This window comes from Rhincodon typus, chromosome 6 (assembly GCF_021869965.1).
Source record: "Rhincodon typus isolate 14 chromosome 6, sRhiTyp1.1, whole genome shotgun sequence".
NCBI lineage: Eukaryota > Metazoa > Chordata > Chondrichthyes > Orectolobiformes > Rhincodontidae > Rhincodon > Rhincodon typus.
In genome coordinates, this window is record NC_063337.1 from 21350829 (window position 1) to 21372866 (window position 22038).

A 22038-nucleotide genomic window follows, 5' to 3' on the forward strand; every position below is an offset into this window, starting at 1 on the left:
AAAGTAGCAATTGGTGTTCCATCAGTGCAGGGACTATTGCTGTTCCCATTATACACTAACAACTTGGATATTAGGATCAAAAACAAAACCTCTAAATTTGAGGATGACGGCAAATGTGGAGAAGGGGGATGTGGTGGAGCTCATACTGTAATACAGAAGAGGTCAGAAACATATTACACAAAGACATTAATTAACTTCAGAATGGGAAAATAATTAGCAGTAGAAGATTAGAACAGATAAATGTAAAGAAGTGCATTCTGAGAGGAAGATTAGGGAGATCACTTATTTCTTGGAAGGTGCAAGTCTAAATCAAGTTGAGGAAGAAAGATCACAGGATACATTTACTTCTATTATTAATCATTGCACCGCAGGTTACCAAAGTAATAAAAACAAATGGTTAGGCTTTATTTCCAGAGGGATAGAACTGAAAAGTAGGCAAGTTCTACTAAACTGGTATTGTTACTTATGAGGTAGTGTAAGCAGTTCTGGTCACCTTATTATAAATAAAAAGGCACTACAGAAGGTGGGAGAATATTACAAGGATGATGCCAGCAATACATGTGTATGCTTATCAAGATAAGATCTCTCATAACAGATTGGATCTCTTTTGAAAAGATAGAGGTGAGGGACTGACTTAATGGCGGCCTTTAAAATTATGTTATGTTTTGATTATGTGTTTACAATATTTCCTCTTAACTGGACAACTGGACACCATCAATAAAAGATGGCTGCCAAGAAATCCAACTAGGGCTTTATCCAATACCTATACACAATAGAGAGGTGAGAATGTGGAACTCTACTACAGGGAGTGATTGAAGTGAATAGTATAGCTTCTTTTAAAGGAAAGCTAGGTAAGCATTTGGAGGAGAGGGGGAAAAGATGGTTTTGACAATAGACTTTTGTTGGGAAAAGAATTTTTTTATTGATTTGATGTTGGCCTTGCTGGCTAGGCTTGGCCAGCATTTATTACCCATCCCTAATTAACCACATTGCTCTGGGTCTGGAGTCACACATAGGCCAGACCAGGGAAAGACAGCAGTTTCCTTCCCTAAAGGGAGGCACTGCAGAGGCTGAGATATTAGTCAGATGTTCTTTTCCTGACAATTTTCATAATTAGACTCTTAAATCCAGATTTTTTAAAATTGGATTTTATTTTCCAGTGCAGAACTTGAACCTGTGACCATTAGCAGGGTCTCTGGATTAATAATTTAGCGATAACACCAATAGGCCATCACCTCCCCTATGATAACAATAGACTTGAATGGAGAACCAGCACCAGCACGGATTGGTTGGGCTGAATGGTCTATTTCAGTGTCATATGTCCCATGTCATCCTACATAACATGGTAAGAAAGATTGGATTGAGAGAGGGGGCAATTAATGTGCGGAGCCAGTTAATTTTTAAAAATGACAAAACGGCTAACAATGAAGTTTTGTTTGTGGGAACCAATAGCAGAATGATATAAATCAACCAGTGAAGTTCACTGATTTGCAACTTACTACAGGCCAACTGCATGTTAATAAAGGCATGTTAATAATTAGCACAGTTACTTTTACTGTATTATATAAATTTATCTCAGCATATCAAGGCCAGTAGCACTCAGGAGTCACCTCTGAGTGTCAGTTGTGGTTCTGTTCTGAATCAAAAGGTCACCTCCCATTCCAGAGACTGAACAGAAAAATCAAGAAGTTGATATTTTGATCAGAATCCTGAGGGAGTGCTGCACTCTAAGAAATGCTGTCTTTTGCTTAAGCTGAGACCCTGTCTGTCCTCTTAGGTGTATTAAAAAAATCCCACGCCACTATTTTGTCGGTAATCCCCATTGTCTTGGTTAATAATTATCCCCCGCTCTTCATCCCAAAAAAATAGATTATCTGGTTGTTGATCATATTATTTTTTGTGCGAGTTTGCTGGAGGTAAATACCTCATTTCCTACATGACAACGGTACGCAAGGGTAAAAACATTTCATTGGCTGAAAGGAACATTGAGCTATCCTGAGGTTAAGAAAGGCATTACAGAAATGCAAGTCTCTTTTTTTTGCTGTTTCCTTACTTGTAAAATGGTCAAATCACTAGATGCAGAGAGAGGGAACAATATAACAAGACAAAGTCAGAGCTAAAGTTCTGTACCTGTTTGGCACACGTTGCCATGAGAAGCGTTTTTCCACTGCACGGTCCTCCCACAATAACGAAGGGTGAGCTTGATTGCTTCCTGAGGATATATTCTTTAATCTGGTCCATTTCTTTCCACTCAAACTCAGAGAGGGTCACATATAAGTGACACATGGAAGAATGCCTCATAATCTCTTCTATCCCACTGTCAAACCGATCTGTCAGCCTTTGAACATTGCTGCTGTCAATCAATTTAACCACATCAGTGTAAAACTGCTGGCAAAGGCCATCAATGTACTCCTGCTTCATTTGCTCCATGGAGTTCACATTGTGGTTGTCTAATAGCGTTGAAGTGTAGACGTGTAAGTTGGAGGAGTTGACCAACGCTGGGAGAATCTCATCCCGCAGCCTCAGAAGCTTAGCATATGCCGGGGCATCATGGGGCAACTTGCTATCAGAGTCTGTTTGTCTTTTCTGATCTTTGAGCATCTTCTTCAGGTGGCGAGTGAGGTGTGGGACTTTGCAAATGTAGCAAATGCACATCGGGAGAACACTTGGTGATTGGTTTTCCAGAGCATGGAGCAACTCTTCTTCAAGAGCTGGACAATGAAAGAAAGGTGAAAAGTCATTCATATTTTTAAATTCATTTGTTTCTGCTAGGATGCTATTTTTAGTGGTGTGTTTTTCATTTTATTTCCATTGCAGGTTTGCAATATTTATGTTGACTGGTTTCTATAGTTATACCATGGCTTCAAATTTAGCCTATTTCTCCATGAAGACAGGTGGAGAGGCTTGTGTGCTAGTGGGAAGAGGTTATAGTTTTGGAAATGAGCAAATTAACCCCATCGCCATTCAACCATTGTAAATCAAGACATTGATGACGCCCCTACAAAAAGCAGGCAGGGAGTTGATCAACATTTCAATTGCATGTCTCAACGACAATATCGACAATGAGACCCAAGTGCCTGAGGGAGGTACTAAATGGGCAAGGAAAGTGCGTTCTTAGGATCAGAGCCTTGTAGAATTATTTGCAGGCCAGGCCCTCTTCATTCCCAACGCCCAGCCTGGATTTTAGCTCAATGTTCACTCTCCATTGGCCTTCCTGTCAGTATCCCTCCTGTTTGGTCCCCTATTGCTTGTTCATGTCTGCCCAACAGCCGCAGTACCAATTTGATTGGATGTGGGCACGGTTTCCCTGTGCATTATTTAAATGAGGAACTGCCTTTCATATCGGCAAGACCTCCATATCCCTAGTCTTCTCGTTTCTCCTGCTCTCCATCACCATTTCCTCACCTCTCTGCTAATATCATGTTTCATACTAGAATGTTCTCCAATGAGCAAAAGTCTTAGAAAAATGAGTGATGACCTTATTGAAACATAAAAGATTCTTAGGGAATAGATAGGGTAGATACTGAAAGGTTATTTTCACTTGTGGGAGAGTTCAGCACCAGAGGACGTAATCGCAGAGTAAGTGGTCACTCAGAGGGTAGCAAATCTGTGGAATTCTTTACCACAGAGGGCCCCAGAGGCTGAGTCATTAAGCAAATTCAAGGCTGACATGGACTGATTTTCAATCAGTAAGGGAATCCAGCGTTAAAGAGAAAAGACAGTAGAGTAGAATTGAGGTTTATCAAGTCAACCATGATCTCATTGAGTCTGTTCCACCATTCAATCAGCTGAATGGCTTACTTTTGCTGCTAAGTCCTGTGGTATTGGTCTCCTCCTGTAGTCCTTAGCATCCCAATCCCCAGGAATTTATATTTTGCGATATTATCATTTGAATGATTAATGCATTAGAATCGATGTTGGCTTAAGTTTTTTTCTCATTGGCTGCAGTCTAGTTATTTATTTGTAGGACCTTTACTATGTTTTGCAAGGGTACACACTTTCATTAACTTAAAGGGCCCAATTTGTGCTTGGCTGGGGCAGGAACCATTGGATCATTGCATGGCCAAGCAATTTAGGGAGATCATAGATTGGAATGAAGTTCCTTTTCCATTATTTTAACAAAGGAGGAATCCATTAGCTCAAGATTATCACGCAACTATGTTTAAGATTTGAATGATAATATTGTACAGTGTCATTCCAGATTTAATAATTTCACTCAATGTCAGTTACTCAGACTGGACAAGTACATCTTTGACTTGTCAGCTGTTTTCCAGCAATGGTTTCTGAGTAACAGTTAGGAGACGGAACCAGAGTTCAGTTCTGCATCTGTAGCTCTGTAATACTGAGGCCCATTGCAGTTATCCTCATTGAAATCAGCTAGCGTATGTAGCTAATAAACTTTCTTCTCCTCAGCCACCATTTGTCTCTCTACCCCAATGAAATCTGCTGTCTTCACTCCCTCATGAGGGAAACCACCTTGATCTTGTAAATGACCAGCTTATCTACAAGCTTCCTCTCCTCTCCAACATCTTTGAAAATGTGATAATCACCTAAATTCACATGCCTTATTCCTGCAACTCCAAGTTTGAATCATTCCAATCACATCTTTCCTATGGCCACAGCTCTGAAATGGCCATAATTAAAGTCATAAGTTATATCCAGCATGTTCCTGTTAGGTGAAGGGCAAGGCCGGTAGGTGTAGCGAATACAGGATGACTAAAGAAATTCGGGTTTTGGTTAATAATAAGAAGGAAGCTTATGTCAGGTATAGACAGCAGAGATCAAGTGAATCCCTAGAAGAGTATAAAGGCCAGAGTGTACTTAAGAGGAAAATCAGGAGGGCAAAAAGGAACATGAGATAGCTTTGGTAAATAAGGTTAAACAGAATTCAAAGGGATTCTACAAATACATTGAGGACAAAAGGGTAACTAGGGAGAGAATAGAACCCATTAAAGATTAGCAAGGCCACCTATGTGTGTGGAACTGCAGGAGGTGGGGGAGATACTAAGCCAGTATTTTGCGTCAGTGTTTACTGTGGAGAAAGATATGGAAGATAGGGAACGTGGGTAAATAAATAGTGACGTCTTGAAAAATGTCCATATTACAGAGGTGGTGGTGCTGGACATCTTAAAACACAAAGTTGGATAAATCCCCACACCCTGATCAGGTGTACCCTAGAACTCCTGTGGGAAACTAGGCAAGTGATTGCTGGTCCCCTTGCTGAGATATTTGTATCATCGATAGTCACAGATGAGGTGCTGGAAGACTGGAGGTTTACTATTGTGGTGCCATTATTTAAGAAAGGTGGTAAGGAAAAGCCAGGGAACAATAGACCTGTGAGCCAAGTCGGTGGTGGGCAAGTTGTTGGAGGGAAACCTGAGGGACAGGATTTACATGTATTTGGAAAGGCATGGATTGATTAGAGATAATCAACATGGCTTTGTGAGTGGGAAATCATGAATCACTTTCTTGATTGAGTTTTTTGAAGAAGTGACGAGGCGGATTGATGATGGCAAAGCAGTGGACGTGATTTATGGGGACCTCAGTAAGGTGTTTGACAAGTTTCCTCATGGTAGACTGGTTGGCAAGGTTAGATCACATGGAATACAGGGAGAACTAGCTATTCAAAGGTAGAATACAGAGTGTGGTGGTGGAGGGTTGCTTTTTAGACTGGAGGCATGTGACCAGTGGTGGGCCATAGGGATCGGAGCTGGGTCCACTGCTTTTCGTCATTTATAGGAATGATTTGGATGTGACTGTAGGACGTATGGTTAGTAAGTTTGCAGATGACACCAAAACTGGAGGTGTAGTGGGCAGCGAAGGAGGTTACGTCAGAATGCAACAGGATCTGGATCAGATGGGCCAAGGAGTGGCAGATGGAGTTTAATTTAGATAAATGTGAGGTGCTGCATTTTGGAAAGGCAAATCAGGGCAGGACGTATGCACTTAATGGTAAGGTCCTGGGAACTGTTGCTGAACCATGGAGTGCAGATTCACAGTTCCTTGTAAGTGGAGTAGCAGGTAGATAGGATAGTGAAGAAGGCATTTGGTATGCTTGCCTTTATTGGTCAGTGCATTGAGTATCGGGGTTGGGAGGTCATGTTGCAGCTGTATAGGATATTGGTCAGGCCACTATTGGAAGACTGCATGCAATTCTGGTCTCCCTGCTATAGGAAGGATGTTGTGAAACTTGAAAGGGTTCAGAAAAGGTTTACAAGGATGTTGCCAGGGTTGGAGGGTTTGAGCTATAGGGAGCAGCTAAATAGACTGGGACTATTTTCCTTGGAGCGTTGGAGGCGGAGGAATGAACTTTTAAAGGTTTACAAGATCATCAGAGGATGGACAGGGCAAATAGATAAGGTCTTTTTCCTGGGGTGGGTGAGTCCCAAAACTAAGGGCATAGGTTTAAGGTGAGACAGGTAAGATTTAAAAGGGATCTAAGGGGCAAATTTTTCACATAAAGGGTGCTGCATGTATGGAATGAACTGCCAGAGAAAATGGTGGAGGCTGGTGCAATTACAACATTTAAAAGGCATCTGGATGGGTATATGATTAGGAAGGGTTCGTAGGGATATTGGCCAAATGCTCGCAAATGGGACTAGATTTATTTAGGATACCTGGTTGGCACGGACGAGTTGGACCAAAGGGTCTGTTTCCATCCTGTACCGCTCTATGACATCCTATGTTTCCGTAGCAAAGAAGAATCTCAACCTTCTTGACCTGCCTACTGTCTTTGATACAACCAACCACAACATCTTCCTTCAATATGTTTCCTCCATTATCTAGCTGCATGCACTGCCCTTATTAGGTTCTGATCTCATTTACCTAATCACAGGCAGAGAATCTTCTGTGATGATTCCTGTTCGTCTACAATTTGCAAGGGTCATGTATGAACTCCTCCTATTCTTCAACTCATTCAAGAACCTTAGCAATGCCATCCAAGCATATGACATCGGTGATGCCTATCTCTAACTCACCATGGTTCGAGTTTTTGCATTGATGCACAGCCTGCCCCTGTGATTCCAAAACCAATAGCAATGGTCAAAATCTGGAAGTCTCACTCTTCACCACATACCTCAATGTTTCTGTCAGCTAATCAGGTCCTGAAGTGCAGTTACTGTTGTTACAAAGGAAATGCAGCCCATGTACACATAGCAAGCTCCCACATACAATGAAGTGGCAATTATTTGGTTAAGGATAAGTATTAGCCAGGACACCAGGGATAACTCAGATATGAAATCTTTTACAGAACTTCAGTTTAATAAACCATTGAAAGATAACATCCAACGGGGCTGCATTCCCTCTAAACTCCTCGAATGGAACCCAAATACACAACCTTCTGAATCAGATATAAGATTGCTACCAACTGAGCCACAGCTGACACTTATTGTAGTTGTTCTAAATAGCGTAGATATGTTTAAGGGGAAGATACTTAAGTGCATGAGGAAGAAAGGAACAGAAGTTGAAGAAAATGCTGATGGTGTGAAACAAAATAAGGTGGACACAGGCTCAAATGGATTACAAATACCAGAATCGATACGTTGGGCATATTTTCTGTCTTTGAAGAAACTCTTCCTGTGACATGGACGGCACTGGAATGTATTGTGGATTTCAACAAAGTCAGATATAAAAAAAAAGCAGTTTTGAATAATATTCATAGAATAGTGTCAGAGTTGGAACCTCAAAATGCATTTCATATTCTGTTCACTAGGTGGTGCAGTATCCTCACCTGCTGCTTCACAAGGATACGTTTTAGACAACAGGACTGGATTAGTTGATAATATAATTAAATCAATCAGGAATCAAGTTTGCAACACAGGGTAACTGTTTATGTTTTATTTAATGCCCTGATTTTGCATGTATGGATTTTCCCCGTTTCCATTCGGTTTGTCTGTTCAACGCATCATTGACTACCAATAAAATCAAGGCTTCTTCATTCTCATCTGGTTCTGCTGAAAGAAGTGTATGACAGCAGGCTAGCATAAATCTCCCATCAGTGTTTTCCTCCTTCTATGAGGATAATCAGTAAAATTCCACTTCCCATGACTTTGGAGTTGGCTGAGATCATAGGTACATCAGACTTAGGAGTCAGAGCAGGAGCAGGAGCAGGCAATTTGGCCTTTCAAGCCTGTTTCATCATTCAAAAGGATCAGGGCTGATCTGATTATGGTCTCAGTTCCACTTTCCTGCCTGCACGCCATAACCTTTGACTCCCTTTTTTAATCAAAAATCTACTGAACTCAGCATTCAACACATTTAAAGACCAGCCTCCACTCCTCTTCCACTCCACACCCTGACAAGCCTTTGAAAGAAAAATAATTCTCATCTATGTCTGAAAAAGGAGACTTCACATTCTTGAATTAAACCCTGTAGTTTTAGTCTCTTCCACAAACATCCTTCAGAATTCACCATATCAAGTCTTCTCAAGATCTTGTGGATTTCAATAAAATCACCTCTCATTCTTCTAAACTCCAATGACTTCAATATTTCTTCATAAGATAAACCCGTCAATCCAGAAATGAGTCAAGTGAACCTTCTCTGAACTCTTTTAAGGCAATTTTTTTTTTCAAATAAGGGAACCAAAACTATCGATGCTCCAGATGTGGGTGGCCTCACCAAGGCCCTTTACAAAGCATTATAACTTCCCTACTTTTATATTACATTCCCTTTGCAATAAATGACATTTCATTTGTCTCCCTAATCACTGGCTGTATTTGCTTACTAACTTTGTGTGATTCAGGGAACAATCTGCAATTTCTTCTCTATTTAAGTAGTATACTGTAATCTATTCTTCTTGTCAAAATAGAGGTCATATTTATCCACAGTATATTACATTTGCAAACTTTTTTGCCCACTTGCTTAATCTGTTCATAACCTTGGCAGACTCTCTACTTCCTCTTGATAACATATTCTTCCACATATCTTAGCATCATCATTAGATTTAGCTGCCTTATATTTGGTTCCTTCATTCAAATCATTGATATTGATTGTAAATAACTGAGGACCCAGCATTGATACCTGTGGCACTTCATTAGTTACAGCTTGCCCAACTCAAAAATGACTCATTGATCCCCACTCTCTGCTTCATGTTAACCAATAAATGTTTTATCAATTCTAATATTACCTCCATACCATGTAATCAGTGAATGTTTTTGAGACAGAGGTAGATGGATTCTTGCTAGGCAGTGGAGTCAAAGGTTATGAGGGTAGATGGGGATTAGAATTTGAAACACAAATAGATCAGCTGTGATCTTTTGAATACAGAGGGGCCAAATAGTCTACTTTTTCTCCTATTTTGTATTTTGAAGGTACAAAATAATGGAGCAGGCTCAAGGATTCATGAGTTCTATGCCTGCTTCTATTTCTTATTTTCTTGTAAGTTAGCCAGATATTCCATTCTTGACCATTGTCCAGTGTTTCCTGCATGTGTATGTATTAGGCAAAGGCTACTTCTCTGTGATGCAGCCTCCACAGCATGACAATTTGCTAATCTATTCTGACTGGGTTTACCTATTGAAAAATGGCCCTTACCCACATCAGACAGTGTGAGTTGGCTCTCGTAGTGATGGGAGGGAGCCAACTGGGGAGAAATTAATACAGGTATCAACCAATTAACATAACAAAACCAGTTGATAATTTAACAGCATTCTCCAACTACTATGAAGATGAAGGACTTACCAGAGGTGAAATATTTCCGAGCTTGATCTGGTTTTATGGTTCCCTCTTTAACACACATCTTCACTGTCTCATTGAAGATCACCTTCATTTCTGCAAAGCTGTCACGCCAAGCTGTATGAGCAACTTCCTTTGCTCTGCCCTCAATCTGCAACAATGGACTTATTTAATAAGAGGCAGTTATTGGAACGTACAGACTGAAATCAATGTCTATTAGCACTTTTAATTAGACATTTATTGATTTGTTACATTTGACTTCTTTGCTGATGGTAAAAATTAATGAACAACTTTAATAATTAATATTGCCTTTGCATCATGAAGCAAAGAGATAAGCTGGAAAATGAGATATTTCACTTTTTTAAATATACTTGCAAGCTTCTTTGCCACCTGTGCAGGTTAAAAACAAAATCTTGCACAGTGTGATACCACACTTGTTAGTAACTTGACAATGAAAACAGACAATGCTGAAAATATTCAGCAGTTCAGCCAGCATCTGTAGAGATCAAGAGCAACAGAGTTAATATTTCAGGTCAATGATCAGTTTGTCAGTCACACTAACTGTTGCCCTTTGTGGTTCCGAGGCAGGAAAAGGGGAGTCTAGTGGCTAAAGTTCCCTTGTTTGCCCGTGCAGGCTCTCACTTCCATTCAGGCTGTGTATGAGTTGTACCCTTTAAATGACACTGTGTGTTGGTCAAGCAAAACATTTTAAAGGTCTCAGAAATGTCCACTTTTTCTTCTACTGAAGACTCCCCACCACTATGGTTGACAGGGCCATTAGCCATGTCCAACCCATTTCCCACACTACTGATTTAATTTCATTTGATTTATTTTTTGTCACGTATATTTGTTACAAATACAGTGAAAAGTGTGCTGTAGTATCACCACTCTCTGGTGCCATCATAAAACACAGAAAATAAACCAAAACATAGGATATTTCCTATCTGCCGTTTGCGCCTCGATTAAATACCAAAACAGTCACTAGAGAAAAAAGTATTAATAGATCCCTTGGACCTGATGGGTCGCAGCCTAGGATATTAAAGGAAATAGCTGAAGAGATAGTGAGGGCACTGTTGGTAATCTTCCAAAAAGTTCCTGTGGGATTAGAAAACTGCCAGTTTAACACATTTGTTCAAAAAGGCATGAAGACAAAATTAAAAAACAGGTAACTATAGCCCACTTAGCTTGACATCTATTTTTAGGAAAATGTTAGAATCTATTATAAACGATCCAATGGCAGCATGTTCAGAAATTCATAATCTGATGAAGCAGAGGCAGCATGACTTCACAACTTTATTAGAATGCTTTGAAGTAACAAGCAGCATAGATAAAGGGGGAAGCAGTGAATGTAATATATTTGAATTTTCTGAAAGCTAAGGTACAACACATTAGGTCACTTAATAAATTAACAGCCCATAGTTTCCAAAGTTAGTATGGATAGATGATTGGTTAACTAATAGAAGACAGAGACAACAATAGAAATTGGTGAAAAAGTTCAGCAGGTCTAGCAGCATCTGTGGAGAGAAATCTGAGTCAACGTTTCAGGTTGACCGATCCGTCCTCAGAACTGATGGTAGCTAGGAAAATTCAGTTTATATGCAGAAGTTATGGAAACATAGACACATAGAAACATAGAAGATAGGAGCAGGGGGAGGCCATTCAGCCCTTCAAGCCTGCTCCGCCATTCTTCACAATCATGGCTGATTATCCAACTCAATATCCTAATCCTGCTTTCTCCCCATAACTTTTGATCCCATTTGCCCCAAGTGCTATATCTATTCGCCTCTTGAATACATTCAATATTTTGGCATCAACTACTTCCTATGGTAATGAATTCCACAGGCTCACCATTCTTTGGGAGAAGAAATGTCTCCTCATCTCCGTCCTAAATCGTGTACCTCAAATCCTCATACTGTGACCCCTGGTTCTAGACACACTCACCATCAGAAACATCCTCCCTGTCCAGTCCTGTTAGAATTTTATAAGTCTCTATGAGATCCCCCCTCGTTTGTCTGAACTCTAGTGAAAACAATCCCAACCTAGTCAATTTCTCCTCGTATGTCAGACCCGCCATCCCTGGAATCAGCCTGGTAAGCCTTCGCTGCACTCCCGAGAGCAAGAGCATCCTTCCTCAGAAAAGGAGACCATAATGGCACACAATATCCCAGCTGTGGTCTCACCAAGGCCCCGTATAACTGCAACAACATATCCCTGCTCCTGCACTCGAAACCTCTCACAATGAAGGCCAACATACCATTTGCCTTCTTTACCATCTGCTGCACCTGTATGCTTACCTTCAGCAACTGGTGCACAAGGACACCTAGGTCTCCACTCTCCCAATTTACAGCCATTCAGGTAGTAATCTGCCTTCTTGATTTGGCTTCCAAAGTGAATAACCTCACATTTATCCAAATTATACTGCATCTGCCATTGATTTACCCACTCACCCAACCTGTCAAGATCATGCTGAAGGATCTCTGCATCCTTGCCACAGTTCACCCTCCCACCCAACTTAGTATCATCTGCAAACTTGGAGATGTTACATTTTGTTCCCTCATCCAAATCATTAATATCTATTGTGAATAGCTTGGGTCGTAGCAGTGAGGTCCTTATGGCAGCCCACTAGTTACTGCCTGCCAATTTGAAAAGGACCCACTAATTCCTACTCTTTGTTTCCTCTCTGCCAACCAGTTTCCTAACCATCTCAATACACTTCCCTCAATCCCACACACTTTAATCTTGCTCATTAATCTCTTCTGTGGGACTCTGTCAAATGCTTTCTGAGAGTCCAAATATACTACATCAACTGGCTCCCCTTTGTCAACTCTATTAGTTACATCTTCATAAAATTCCAACAGATTTATCAAGCATGATTTCCCCTTCACAAATCCATGCTGACTCTGTCTGATCCTGCCATTGCTTTCTAAATACTCTGCTATAAAATCCTTTACAATAGATTTGAGAATTCTCCCCACTTACCGATGTTAGGCTCACCGGTCTATAATTCCTTATTTTCTCTCTACCTCCCTTTTTGTTAGGATAGGGAGAGGGGGTTGGAAGTAAACAATAGGTAGGGATAGAGCCCAAAGAGAGAGAAGAGCAGTTGGACAGATAAAGGAATGGGTAACAATCCGGCTGGGAGGGTGAACAGCTGTTAATGGGGACTGTTCGTGGCTAACAATGGGTTGTGTTAATACCGACCAAGTGATAACAAGATCTTGTTGTAGGGGTTGGGGTAAGGATACTGGACAGCTCAAGCCCTAAAAGTTACTCAACTTGATATTGAGTCCAGAAGGCTGCAGGATCCCCAGATGGAAAATGAGGTGCTGTTATTCCAGCTTGCACTGAGCCTTGCTGGAGCACTGCAGCAAACCTTAGACAGAGATGTTGGCCAGGGAACAGGATAGTGTGTTGAAGACACAGAGTGATTGATAACCTCTAAGTGGACGGCCACAGTGATCAGTGCTGGGGCCACTATTATTTACAGTGTACGTTAATGACTTCAATGAGGAAAGTAACATACTATAACCAAGGCTGTAGATGACACAGAAATAGGTGGGAAGGCAAGTAGTGAGGATGACAGAAAGAGTCTGTGGAAGGATTTCATAGAATCCCTACAGTGTGGAAGCAGGCCAATCAGCCCATTGGGTCCATGCTGACCTTCTGAAGAACATCCCATCTGTGTACGATTCTTAGGACTCTTGACAAGGTGGATATGGAAAGTGTGGAAGAGTCTAGGACCAAAAAGCATAATCTCAGAGAAAGGGGTTGCGCATTTAAGAAAGAGATGAGGATTAATTGCTTCTCTCAGAGTGAATCTGGAGAATTCTTTACTGCACAGGGCTGTCAAGGCCAGGTCATTAACCACATTCAAGGCCGAGATCTAGTGATTTCTAATCAGTAAGGGGATCGGGGCTGTGGAGAAAAGGCAGGAAATTGGAGTAAAGGATTCTCAAATCAGCCTTAATCTCATTGCATGGCAGAGCAGAGTTGATGGGCTGAATGACCTACTTCTGCTCCTGTACCTTATAGTCGTGAATGCCTTCCTAAAACAGGGTGCCCTGATTTGCTTTTATTTGTTTTTATTTATTTGATATTTTTACTTCTTTATGTGATGCCTGTGACCTGGGTATCACAAGCTAGGTGTGCATTTATTGACAATCCCTACTTTGTCTTGACATGGTGGTATACTCAACAATCCAATCAAGGCCAACCATAGATTTGGAGCAGTTTAGTGTGATTTCTTTGCTTTAATGCCCATTTATAAATCTAAGTGACCAATGCACTACCTTCTCAATATGCCTGCCATCTTCAAAAATTATGTATTTGCACATCAGCTTTCCATTAGAGTCCCCTGAAAATACCATCATTCAGATTATACTGTTTCACCCAAAGTGCATCACTTTAATATTTATCCATGTTAAATTGCATCTGCCACGTAGCTTCCTATTTCATCTGCTTTTAATGCTGGAGAATTAGAATTGGATACCTTAATGTAAACTACAAGAGAACTGGAATGTACACTCTGTGCAATCAATGGAATCTCACCTTATTGCAATAGTTAGGGAGAACATCAATTTTGGATCTTAGGTAATAAGCAGGTGGAACAGCATTCTCATCCCGTTGGTACCAGTTTTGGAGCAGCCTGGTGCAGTGGCCTTCATTTTGTGATTTGCAGAGAATCACCTCAAATTCACTGGCTTCAATTTCTGCTGGTAAGCTGGCACTTCCATATTGCTCTCCTATCAGTGCCTACAAAGGAGTCACAGCACAGGGTTACAAGATTTAATCCAATAATAAAAAGGAACACTGGCAGATGCAATACATACCAAAAGTGAAGAAGGCCTCACAGGTAGGAGCGAAGATCCGAACAGGTTACCAGACTCTTACTAGAGTGAGAGGAACTTACATACCAGGTTCGCTACACCTGAAATTGTGCATGCACGTTAAAACAAACATTTGTAGTTATAAACAAATATTCGTAGTTATATGTAAACGTTCATTGATATTAATTCTTTATCAGGATTGGTGATCAGGAGAAACTTACCAATGTTATTCAGGGGCTGGTAATCATTCTGTGGATTCTGAAAACACCTCTGTGTTACTGAAGAGAAGTGGACCGACGGAACCGTGTTCAACATCACAGTGATTAGCAAAGTACGTTCTGTACCTTCCATACTTTTATAAGTATGTCTTAAAGAGCAGTGGAAAAGTGAAAACACTCCCAACTGCACCTCAATGGTAACAGTATTCACATGGAAACTTTTGAACAATGTTAAAACTGTGTGACGAGGGGAGAAAGTCAGTCAACAACTCAGCAGGAGGTGGGGACATGATGTCATTGAGGCATAGGGCTGTACAGCATGGAAACAGACCCTTCGATCCAACTTGTCCATGCCAGATATCCTAAATGAATCTTGTCCTATTTGCCAGCATTCAGCCCATATCCCTCTAAACCCTTCCTATTCATATACCCATCTAGATGCCTTTTAAATGTTGTAATTGTATCAACCTCCACCACTTCCTCTGGCAGCTCATTCCATACATGCACCACCCTCTGCATGAAAAAGTTGCCCACTAGGTCCCTTTTTAATCTTTCCCCTCTCACCTTAACCTATGCCCCCTGGTTTCACTGAATACCAAAGAACAAGGACAGAATGGCTTTCCAATAAACACAAGCTGCAATGAGATGAGACAAATGGTCATTTGAACAAAGTGCTAGGAGGTTGCCACTAGCATAAGTCAGCACCTTCAGGAGAAGTGCTGTCAAGGTAGAAGTTAGGGATGCCAAGGCAATGAATGATAAGGACCTAGCAAGAGAATGTGGCCCCAACACCAACCTGTGCTAAGGTTTCAGGAATAAAACTGTATAGAAGACAGGAGGAAGCAGGAGTCAGAATTACACATAGAGCGGTTTGGAGCTCTCTTGTTCCTGTTTCTTGGCTGAACATGAGGCAGGACAGAACTATTCTAAAACCTGAAATGTTAACTTTGTTTCTCTCCAGAGATGATGTCTGGCATCTTTCAACATTTTTTGTTTCTATTTTAGCTATGTTTATTGCCAATGCCAGTGCCAGGAATGTCTGGAATTCTCTACCCCAGAGAATTGTGGAGGTTAAGTCACTGAAAGTATTTAAAGAGGAGATTGATGGAATTTTGAGAATTCAAGTTGTGAAGGGATGTTAAGAGCTGGGACAAAAGAGGAGTTAGGCCCTGGGGCAGATCAGCCATGATCTTACGGAATGGTGAACAAAAACAGAGTTGCTGGAAAAGCTCAGCAGGTCTGGCAGCATCTGTGGAGGAGAAAACAGAGTTAACGTTTCGGGTCCGGTGACCCTTCCTCAGTTCTGTTTTCTCCTCCACAGATGCTGCCAGACCTGCTGAGCTTTTCCAGCAACTCTGTTTTTGTTCCTGATTTATAGCATCCGCAGTTCTTTTGGTTTTTATTACGGAATGGTGAGGCAGGCTTGTGAGGCTTAATAACCTCTGCCAGCCCTGATGTCTTGTGAATGTGCACAAACACAGCATTGCAATGGTATGTCATTGCAAAGTGGATAAGGTCTGAAATCACACGACACCAGGTTGCAGTCCAACAGGTTTATTTGAAAACACAAGCTTTCGGAGCATAGCCCCTTCGTCAGGTGAAGTGAGGTGATGAAAGGGTTATGCTCCAAAAGCTTGTGTTTTCAAATAAACCTGTAGGATTGTAACCTTGTCCATCCCAGTCCAACACCAGCACCTCCACATCATTGCAAAGTGATAGCAGCAGCTGCCTGTAACAATGATGGTGCTGCGTATATAGTCACAGGACAGGGCAGAGACAAGCTCCATCACTAAAATTAACAGACACTTTGTCTCCTCCTTGCTTCTGCTCGTTTTGAAGCCAAAATGCTTTCCTAAAGCACTTTCCAGGAGATAATACCCATGTGTTAAGGCATGCTTCTCATGATCTCAGCATATTTGTAAAATGAGTAATTTTAGCTGAGCAGATAAGTTAGAAAATATTTGCTATTGATAGGTAATAGCAGTAGTGATACTGTCATTGGACTAATAAATCAGAGCCCCAGCTAAATGTTCTGGGAACATGGGTTTGAATCCCACCATTGCAGATGATGAAATTTGAAATCCAATAAATGGCTAACCTGATGTTGATTGTCATTATTAAAAATCCATTTGGTTCACTTCGTAATGAAATCTGCTGTGCTTATCTGGTCTGGCATACATATGACTCTAGATCCTCAAAAGTAGTTGATTCTTTACAGCTCTTTTTTTATAGCAATTGGGGATGGCAATAAATGCTAGCCTAGCCATCGCTGCCCTCATCTCATGAATGAAATTAGAAAAAAAAAACACCTGATGTGGGTTTTGGCTCCAGAGGGATAGATTGCGGCAGTACTTAAGTTATGCCTCGTAACTTAAGAAACTAGGCTGGATAATGTGGGATAAAAAAATCCAGACATTTATCACAACTATCTATCACAGACTAATAATACATTCATCGGCAAATTAGTGTCTGGGCTAAGATATTAAATTACAACTTGGGAGCAAGTTTCTACAAGTAGGTCATGCTCCAAGTGATCCCAAATTAAGATAGCTTGTGAGAACGTTCTATCTTTCGGTCACATGCTACGATGGAGTGGTGGTATTGTGTGCATACTGATATATACTGACCATGATACATAACACAACAGCAAGTAGAACATAACAGCAATTAAATAAAGGCAAGTGAAGTGAAAAATGGCATAAGGAATGACAATCTACAAGGCCATCTGAAAACAAAAATGCTGGAAATCACAACGGGTCAGGCAGCATCCATAGAGAGAGAACAAGCTAATGTCTAGACTCGAAACATTAGCTTGCACACTCTCCATGGATGCTGCCTGACCAGCTGTGATTACAAGCAATTTTTTTGTTTTCAGCACAGATTCCAGCATCTGCAGTAATTTGCTCCTACAAGTCCATCGGTTTTTTTTTAAAAAGTAGTATGAAATAAGACAAACTAGTGCCATGAGGCTTTTGCATTAGTGTGGGCCCACCAACTTCTTTAACAATGACTCTATAGCATTATACATTATTAAGATAGCGCATTAGGTTTCAAGGCAATAATGTATTATAAAGGAAAATAAATGAAAAACCTAAGCATCCAGTTTTACACATCGCTATAGTACAGAGCCTTCAACACTCGCTTGCAGAGTTTGATGTTGTTTATTTGAATTGGGAACAGGCTTTTCTGCAACAGTTTCCTGAGCAAACTGTATTTGCATATAAATAATACACTGGTCTACCACAACATGGGGCTTGTGCCTATTGCAGATATTGGATGGAATCTTGTGCTCTCTCTTGTGGCAATAGATCTGTGAACACATGTTTTCATTTGTCTGTGATTCTGCGAACCAGATAAAACAGCCTGTTTAACAACATGCACAGGGAGAGACAGCACTCAGATTCTGCAATGACCAGACAATGGAAACCACTTCTCTTTCCTCCCTTCTTTCTACCATGGGATGAGGTAGTCTCTCTGCCAGAGTGTATCTGATCACAAACAAACTCTGTAATTGGTTTCACCATAAATTCCTGGTGCCCAATGGTCATCAACAGTCATATATCCCGTAACTGTCTGACCCCATTAAGAATCATAGAATTATACAGTACAGAAGGGGCCCTACAGCCCATCAAGTCTATACCATCAAAGCTACACGAGTCCCACCTCCCAGCACTAGGTCCATAGCCTTGAATACATTTCAGGTGTTCATCCAAGTAAAGGATGTGAGGTTATCCGCTTTGACTACCCTCCCAAGCAGTGCATTCCAGACCTCCACAACACAGAGCAAAAAAAAATCACTTCCTCAAATCCCCTCCAAACTTCATGCCTTTCACTTTAAAATTGTGCTCCCTTGTTACTGATCTTTCAACTAAGGGGAATAGCTGCTTTCGATTCAACCTGTCCATGCCCCCATGTAAACTTAGACACTTCTATCAGGTCGCCTTCAGTCTTCTCTGCTCCAAAGGGAAAAGCCCAAGCCTATCCAGTCTCGCTTCATAGGAAAGTGCTCTGTCCCAGGGAAAATCCTGATGAACATCATCAGCATTGACTCTGGTGCAATCACATCCTTCCTAAAGTGTGGAGACCAGAACTACATTAACCCATCTTGAAAAGCAGGTAATGGAATAAAATTTCCCTATAGCTTCGAAGAACAGAATCTATCCATAATAACTCTAGATGTGAGCCATAACTCAGTCTATACCTTGTTCTTGCGTCTGAGTCACAAAGTTCCTGATTCAAGTCCCACTCCAGGACTGCAGCACATTTCAAGGCTGACACCCTTGTGCAGAGGGAGTGCTGCAGTGTTGGAGGCACAATTTCCCAGATGAGACACTAAATCAAGGCCTTGCCTGCTGTCTTGAGTGGACATAAAGGATTCTGTGAATGTTTCAGGGAAGAGCAGGGTGTTATCCGTGGTCTCCTGGCCAACAATAATCTTTTAGTTGACATCACAAAAACAAATTTTCTGCCATTTGCTGCCTGTGAACCTTACTGTGCACAAATTGGCTGGTGGGCTTCCTACATTACAACAGTGATTACTTTTCAAAAGTGCTCCTTTGGCTATAAAAAAAGTGTTTTGAGGTGGCAGGTGCTTGCAGAAGATGTTATATAAATTTGGTTTTTGTTTCTTTTTAAGAAGCTGTGCAATCAGTCAGCACCAGAAGAAATCAAAGTATTTGGTTAATTCCATACAGGCAAATGGAATGAGACCTCTTCTGCAGCTACTCCAGAATCAACTCTTCCTGTACACCTGTATTTTATCCACTACCAGTGATGGAATCAGATAGTAAACATCTCTGTTTCAGCCCATTTCCCTCTGACATTTGACTATTTACGTTCTTTCGCACTACCAATTAGGGCATTTTCAACATCAATGTTATCTCAACATTGAAATAGTGCTGTTGCAGGCATTATGAATTATGACTGCAGGTTAGCCAAGTTGCTGCAGTACAATCCCTGCCCAGATATATCATTGCCCATAATTACTGAATTCATACATGTCCTGTAATGTAATGATGTCATTATTGTACTAGTAGAAATAAATTTATGAATAGAGAAGTACAACTTTAACCATCCACTTCCAGTGTCAGGCTACTCTGTCATTGTCTGATTTGTATTTATTTTGTGACTGCCTGATAAATAATCACTTTGCATTTTCCGATTACTCACCACAAAGCATGGGCCAGCAGAAAATTTTAAACATTCATCCAACAGCTTCATCCGGAGTTTCCGGACAGTAGAATCGTGGACATCATCTGGATCTACTCCCTCATACGCATCGACTGCCTGTGGATTGGACACACAGTGACATGCAAGCAGTTACCTTATTGATTCAATCTCATCCAGGCTTCATCAGGCACTTCCTTCTGGGAACCACCTTGGTACAGACTTGGAGCTCTGCTTCTCTAAACTCCCAATGTTTATCTTCCTCAAGTTTCCCAAATTAGTCTAGGCTTGATTCCGAAAGTTCAGCAATTATTTTCCAGCCATCTGAGGGGCTGTTTGCCATGCGGAAAGCTAGAGTTCTAGGTATGAATAGAATCAGGTTTTGAGGTATGGAGTTGCGGGCAGGATGGTTGTAGAGCGTTAGCTGGGAAACATTAAAGTCTGGCTCCCCCCTCCCCCAAAACACACACACACACACACACACACACACACACACACACACAGTGGAGCTTCAATTGCACAGTCTGCTTATTAGTCAATGATAAGATCCCTGCCTGAAGACAGCCTGATTGACAAGGTTGTCTTCCAGGCATACAGGAAGCAGGTTCCAAGACATTGGGCAGGGAGCCTGTAGGGTAGGGCTAAGCCCCTTATCCTGGGGATAGCGTTTCAAACACAAGGGGACTGTTAAAGAGGAAGGGGCTGACAGAGGAGCTGGAAGGAAGCAGCAGCCTGCTCTCCTCCAAACCTACAGGCAATGCATTGCTTTACCTTCTGCCTGAAACTCTCCTTAGATCCCTTCAGCTGCTGGGTTTCCTGATACCTGTAAAACAGGTTGTGTCAGAGACCCAGAGATAGTAAGAACCACCGATGCTGGAGTCTGAGATAACGCAGTGTGGAGCTGGAGGAACACAGCAGGCCAAGCAGCATCAGAGGAGCAGGAAAGCTGACATTTCTGAAGAAGGGTCCCGACTCGAAACGTCAGCTTTCCTGCTCCTCTGATGCTGCCTGGCCTATTGTGTTCCTCCAGTTCCACACTATGTTGTGTCAGAGACCCAGCAGCCTTATTAACACACTGAAATTGTCAACCTTGTTTCTGAGAGCAGATTGGCTGCCTATCCCTTGCTCTGCCTCCATTAAATCTGGAAGTGGATGGGTTGGAGTCGCGTTGCAATGTTTGAAATTATACCATCCAATCAGACTCCGATCCACCGGGGGTTAACGTGTTGGGAGGTGATAACCTTAAAGCTGGCCTTGGACAAGATGCAGGATGAGCTGTGGCCGGGGTTTGGACAATGTTAATGTGTAAGATGTAGACACAGGCAGACTTTGCAATGAAGTGGATACGCTTGGATAAGGAGAGGATGGAATCAGTGCCAAAGGAATTGAGTTTTTAAGAGGATATCAAGGTGGTGGGATGGCATTGGTCATCTACTGTTTAGGGGAGGTTAATTCTCATGGGAGATTGAAAGTCAGATCAAAGAGAGGTAGAGCACCCAGGTGCTGGCAGTGCTCCATTCCATTGCTGGGCTTCACTTCTGTCTCGCTTCTGGCTGCTATCCAAGGCTTTGCCAGCTCTAAAGTTGACTATTCCAAAGCATTTCTTACTAGTCTCCCATGTTCTACTCTCTTAAATCAAATCAAGGAAATGCTGCTGTCCATGTCTTAACTCACAGCAAGTCTCTCTTACCGAGAGACATTGAAGAGTTAAGTAAGTGTGCAAATGGACTGCAACGTGGGAATATATGAAATTGTTCATTTTGGAAAGGAGGACAAAAGAACAGGGTATTAATTAAATGGAGAAAAACTGCAGAAAACTGCAACACAAAGAGACTTGGGGATACTTGTGCATGAAACACAGAAAGCTAGCGCATAAGTATTTGGGAAGTCTAATGGAATATTACCCATTATTTCAAAGGGATTGGAGTATAAGAGTAGGAACGTCTAACTGCAACTGTACAAGGTGTTGGTGAGACCACATCTGGAGTACTATTATTTAAGAAAAGACAGTATTTCATTGGAGGCAGTTCAGAGAACGTTCACTAGGATAGTCCCAGGTAAGGAGGGGTTGTCTGACGAGTAAAAATTGAACAGATTGGGACTCTACTCACTGGAATTTAGAAGAATGTGAGGTGATCTCATTGAAACAAATAGCA

At 41.4% G+C, this 22038-nt stretch overlaps 1 protein-coding gene across 1 annotated transcript in view; it reads right to left on the reverse strand.

Annotated features, from left to right (window-relative positions):
* The window catches only part of LOC109937763 (NACHT and WD repeat domain-containing protein 2-like), a 31227-nt gene that overhangs the window by 4863 nt on the left and 4326 nt on the right, over window positions 1-22038 (reverse strand). The window contains exons 3-6 of the mRNA XM_020536265.2: window positions 19886-20002; window positions 14221-14424; window positions 9679-9823; window positions 2131-2711 (exon numbers count right to left, since the gene is read on the reverse strand). Coding sequence (XP_020391854.2) covers window positions 2131-2711; window positions 9679-9823; window positions 14221-14424; window positions 19886-20002 — 1047 coding nt within the window. The remainder of the gene's footprint in view (window positions 1-2130; window positions 2712-9678; window positions 9824-14220; window positions 14425-19885; window positions 20003-22038) is intronic.